Genomic DNA, 5,229 nt, shown 5'->3' on the forward strand with positions numbered 1-5,229 from the left:
GCTGAACGAGTTGGGGTGCCCAGAGCGTGCTGACAGCCGCCAAGCAATAAAGTGCCAAAACTGCGTTTAAAAAGCACACCCTGGGAATGAATCTGAGCTTGCAACATCATTATGCCCGGCCACTATTAGCTCTAAACATAGTTCAGCTAAGCAAATCCTTCTGCCAGACTTCCTCTAGCAGGCTCGCCACGGTAAAACGTACCTCTGTATTGAGGAATCTCGGGTATTGTCCCTCCCGCTCTGGAAGAAAGGCTTAACACAGGAAGAGAGTTGGAACCGGCAGCATAGAGGGCTGCAGACTGGTTCTTCCCCCTCCTGGAAAAATGATGGGCGTGAAGAAAGAAGTGACTTCTGTGATTTCTGGTTCCCTTCCTGGGACGGAATCACCGGGCACAGCCCCTGTCTGCCTCCCTCGCAGGCACCACGGGGGGGTGGTGAGAGCTGACCTGCACAGGAGGTTAGGCTGGATCCTGTGGCAGACCAGCATTGTGGTACATCATGGAGGGAGTGAGGTCAGCCTGGGAGGCATTTGCATCATTAGAACAGATACGCGAGAAGGTACAGCAAGAAGGTGGATGTTGGACAAGCAGAGGGAGCCCCAAGAAAGGAGGCTTGTAAGGGAGAACAGCAAGAGCCCCAGAGCGATTCCCATATACGAACCCAAGTGTTTCAGCCCTCTGGGAAATACAGTGACTGCATCTGTGACTGTATATTCTTTCCCTGTGGGTTCCCTGTGATTTCTTTTTTCTCTCCTCAGCCTCAACAGACCTGCGAACTGTGAGCCTTCGCAGCTGGCAGAAGTTGAGGCGAGAGCCGTCTTCCAGCCCCTCTCTTTCCTTCTCTCAGGTGATGCACAGATTCAGTGGCATTCACTGATCACCTGCCCTCCTCGCATCCCTGTGCCCCCAGGGATGTCTCCCATCATCCCACAAAATCCATCTTCTGTTCTGTCCTGACAAGCAAAACCATCCAAGGTTAATGAACTTGCTGTCAATTTGCCCCATCATTTTGAAAGAACAGTGTGAGGCAGTTGGTTATGCATCAAGAATGTGAGCAGATGGAAGTCACCGCACCATTGTCTTCGTTCGTAGCTACTGACGAGACACGTTGTTCTTCCAAGCCCACAGACAGGAATGCTAAGGATTTTGCAAAGCACTTCTGAATCGTTTGCCTCCTTTGCCTCCCTTTCCAGACAACTGCGCTGCTGTGCTGTTTTCAAACCACGGATTGGCCTGGAAGCTTTCAGTTTTGCATTTGGGGCTTGTTCTTAGTGCTGCCAGATAAACCAGAACCATTTTATAATACACATGAGAAGGCTCATGACAGATTCACGCGCCATGCACTCAGAGATGTGCTCTGCATTAGCCAAACTGCACGCTGAAGGTCTGCCTCTTGCAAACGTGGAAACCTCCAAGAGCACGTGGAAACAGCCGTTGTACAACACCCCCCAGGTGCACAGCACTACAGGACCAGTGCTTGCCCTTCTGACAACCCCCACCAAAAGGAAGGGGTTTTGGCACAGCCATAGTGCAGGACAGCACAGACTTGCCTGGTAATCCAGAACTCACAGGGCTTACTGAAAAGTATAACATAAGCCAGAGCAGCCTCAAGGCTGTTTGGACCCATGTAAGGGGCAGGAAAGCATTTATAACATCACATTGGAGTGCAAAGTTGTTTTAATGACAAAATAGTGTAACTTCAGCCCCTAGGAGACCAGTACAGTAACTTTTCAAGGCACACGTACTGTTAGATATTTTTCCCAAACTCAGATTTTCAGATTTTTGTTTTTCCAATCCTGGTAATTGCAGAATTATTTTTTTAAAAAAAAATAAAAATGAACATTTCTGTTCACACTCAACCATTCTTCTGGAGTGCACACTAGGATTTGAGCTAATCCACGAAAGCCATACGATTAAATGTACTAGAATAGATATATGCAGAGATAAAACTGATTAACCTGACTTTTTTTTTTCCCCCCAAAAGAGAATGGAATGCAAACGTAACATCTGAGGAGCAGAAGCAGTGCGAACTAAAGAGGGCAGTCGTTGCTCACATTGAACCATCTCAACTGTTGTCAGCAACAGGACAAGAAAAGTCATATGAGCATGTGATTTTTAAGCAGGCAGGATCCTTCCAATATGAACAGAGTAAAATTTTAGAATAAAAAACTTCATTGACTCAGTTTTTTTTCATCAGGACTGCCTGTATTGTACGTGGTATCAGCAGTGGCTGCAATTACCTGGCTTTGTTCTATCGGCAGACCCCAGGTAGTCAGCAGAAGAGCCTCTGCAGGTGACAAAGCAAAAACTAAACTGAAGGTGCAGGTGCACCATGAAGAGAAAAGAGCACGTCCGGAGGGTAACGCAAACAAGGGAGCGGAGAGCTTTGCGAGCCCAGCAAAACCAGCTGGACATTCCCTGTCCCGCAGCTTTAAACCTGGTGATTTTAATGACTAATTTATTTTAATAGATACCCATTAGTCCTAATGTCCAGTGAAAGCTGCAAAGAAGTCATCAGGCTGCTTTTATCCCCATGCCCATGTTTAGTTCAAGATGCCTACTGCAGCCTCCAGATTTCAACGCTAATTGTTCTGATTAGGTGCTCCTTTCTCACTTGCACATGCACACACAAAAAAAGAGAGGCAGGGAGAAGCAGCCATGTGAACACCTCCTTCAGTTTTAGCACCAAATCCCCACAGATGGCTCTAACTGACAGTTTGAGCTGCTGAGCTAGAAGAGACCACATAGTTACCTCTCCAGGCTGGAGTCCTGCAGCAAGTACGGCGAGCATTTCACTGCATAAACTGTTCTCCACCTCTTGTGCTTGACTTGGTACACATGCCCAAAGCCTCCGCTGGCCACTTTAACCCAGTCTTCTTCAAAATCCTCCTTACTAAAGACAGTTAAGCTGCCCAGTTGCCGGTCTCTTTCCGAAGTCATGACAGAAAAGGCAGCCTGGCTGTCTGCCTCCTGCTCAGGCGGTATTGGAGAAAAGTAAAGGAGCTCTTCCTACTTCTGACTCGCATAGGGAGGTAGGGAGTTACCTGAGATGAGCCCTGTTACTGCCAAGAGGTGGATCCCGAGTGTCACTGTAATTTGGTATGCAGACGAGCTGCATTACTTAATTCCAGGCACTCATGCCAGGCTACGGCACAGAGCTCACCTGGGCTGGGTACATGCCTACATTTTCATAAGGCTGCCCTTCTCTCCCGTATCGTGGGCAAATGGTGAAAGAATACAAGACGAAAAATGGTGCGCTGCAAGAGTCCGTTAGCAATTGCACTGGGCTGAAGATGGGATTCCTCTCCTGAGGCATCAGTATATGCTAGATAAAAGTGAGGCATTGAAAGGTAAGGAAGGCCCCACACAGAGAGAAACCCCCAACGCTCCTGTGCAGCACTGCCCGTGCAAGCTGGAGGAAGAAGAAAAGGGGAAATCACTCCAGAGAGATAAAGAAGAGAGAAGACCCCATGTGGCAAACATGAGTGCATGCACCTGAGAAAATAACGAACAGAAATACAACAAACATGGTGAGCCAGAGCGGTTACCTCAGGGGTAAAGTATGCTGTCGAGTGCCTGCAAGGGGCATTTGAAGAAACAAGAGAACACAGAGGGGCTGGTCTGAGCAGTTCAACCATTACCACGTGAGCACTAGGAACAGCACGTGTGCTTCTAGTTGCTTTAAGCCTTGACTCCCCAGCTCTAAAAAGGGGTTAATGACACTCATCTGGGTCTTGGGCATATGTGTCTGTAACGACTTAGCACAGGGGCTGTCTCTGTAGGTCAGACAATGTCAAATACATCACTGTGCTGGTTTCCTTAGCACTATGGCAATACAAGTAACAATTAGGGTTTCTGAAGGGTAATTATCATGGAGTCTTCACCTGGAATTTTTAGTTTCACATCAGAGCTGAGGAAAGTCTTGGAGGAAGACTGATCCAGGTGGAAGTGCAAGCTACCTCCCTGCTGCATTTGACACGAGGTGCTCTCTGCAAGGCTTTAGGTAAAGAAGGAAAAGAAAAAAAGCCAGCCAGGGTCCACAGCCTTTTAGGGGAAAAAAACCCATTAGAGCCTGGCCTGCGACTGTTGCTGATTCCCTGCCGCTCCCTAGGAATTCCCACCCGCACAATGCTCCTGGCCCAGGTACCACCCCTGGCCACCTCCACTCCCACTCGCCGGCGCTCACCTGCCAACACACCTTCAGAGCCAGGGACAAGCACGATGGGGCTCCGCTCCCTCGCGTGCAGGCACAGGCAGGACAAACCCTTCCTGAACCACTCAAGTTTTATTACAGAATGGTCAGGAGAAGGTGACGGAGGGGAAAAACCCCTCCACGGTGGCAGAGCAGCAGCTGCTGCTGCTTCGCTTCCTCCACAGAGCTTACAGGTGCGTGGCATTTCCTGGCAATTAGCACAGTCCCAGGGTCTGTCTCCACTTCAGTGGCATTGAAATAAAAGGTTAAGTGAGGCAGTGGTGCCAACCATTTAGAGCTTTATTGACAACAGCAACTTACCTTTCTTGAAATGAACTTTCCCACTTTTGCCCCAAACTGGGGAGCGACGTCACGCCAGCCCATGCCGAAGAACACCTTCGCTATGGAAGTGCTCAAACTCACGGGTTTGCGGTTGGCACGCATGCTTTGGCACAAGCTTGTGGTGCTCCTCTGAAGGCAATGGCAGTGCGGCAGTTCTCGACGGCCTCCTCAGCCTCTGGATGCGGAAGGATGGAGGCTGAGTCGGTCAGGGAGGGCTGGGGCCTTGGCCACTCCCCAAAACCCAGTCCCAATTCGCTCTGCGCGCCAGTCCCATTGCACAACTCGTGCAACCTCAGCTCCAGCTCAGTCCAGAGATGAACCAACTCCATCACTTTCTGGAAGCTACCACCTGATGTCCCTGAGATTCCCCTTGCAACCAGCCAGGAGCAACACACACAACAAAAATTCCAGCAGTTGCCAGAGGTTAAAATCACCCGTGCGGTGCAATTTTGCTGGCAGCAGTTAAAGTGCAGCTGGGCAGGAGAGCAGCTAAATAGACAACGCACAGGCGGAGAAAGCATTTTATTGGGTACCCCAGCACCGCACAGCCGGGGAAAGGCCGGGGACAGAGGCTGTTTCGGGACAGCGGGAGGTCCCCTTCCCAGGAGCGCCTTCCTCTTGCCCCCAGTCTCCCGGGCTTCCTCGGCTCCTCTTCTCGCCCGCTCTCGCCTCGCCGTTCCTGCCCCACGCCACGGA

At 50.1% G+C, this 5,229-nt stretch overlaps 1 protein-coding gene across 1 annotated transcript in view; it reads right to left on the bottom strand.

Moving 5' to 3' along the window:
* Nucleotides 1-3,802, bottom strand: part of ANKK1 (ankyrin repeat and kinase domain containing 1) — a 9,712-nt gene extending 5,910 nt beyond the window's left edge. Inside the window, 3 exon segments of the mRNA XM_035893923.1 lie at nucleotides 2,752-2,972; nucleotides 3,013-3,088; nucleotides 3,789-3,802. Of these exon segments, the coding sequence (XP_035749816.1) occupies nucleotides 2,752-2,972; nucleotides 3,013-3,088; nucleotides 3,789-3,802 (311 nt within the window).
* Nucleotides 3,803-5,229: the final 1,427 nt, after the last annotated feature.

This window comes from Egretta garzetta, unplaced genomic scaffold (assembly GCF_000687185.1).
Source record: "Egretta garzetta isolate BGI_Z169 unplaced genomic scaffold, ASM68718v1 scaffold365, whole genome shotgun sequence".
In the NCBI taxonomy this organism is placed as follows: domain Eukaryota; kingdom Metazoa; phylum Chordata; class Aves; order Pelecaniformes; family Ardeidae; genus Egretta; species Egretta garzetta.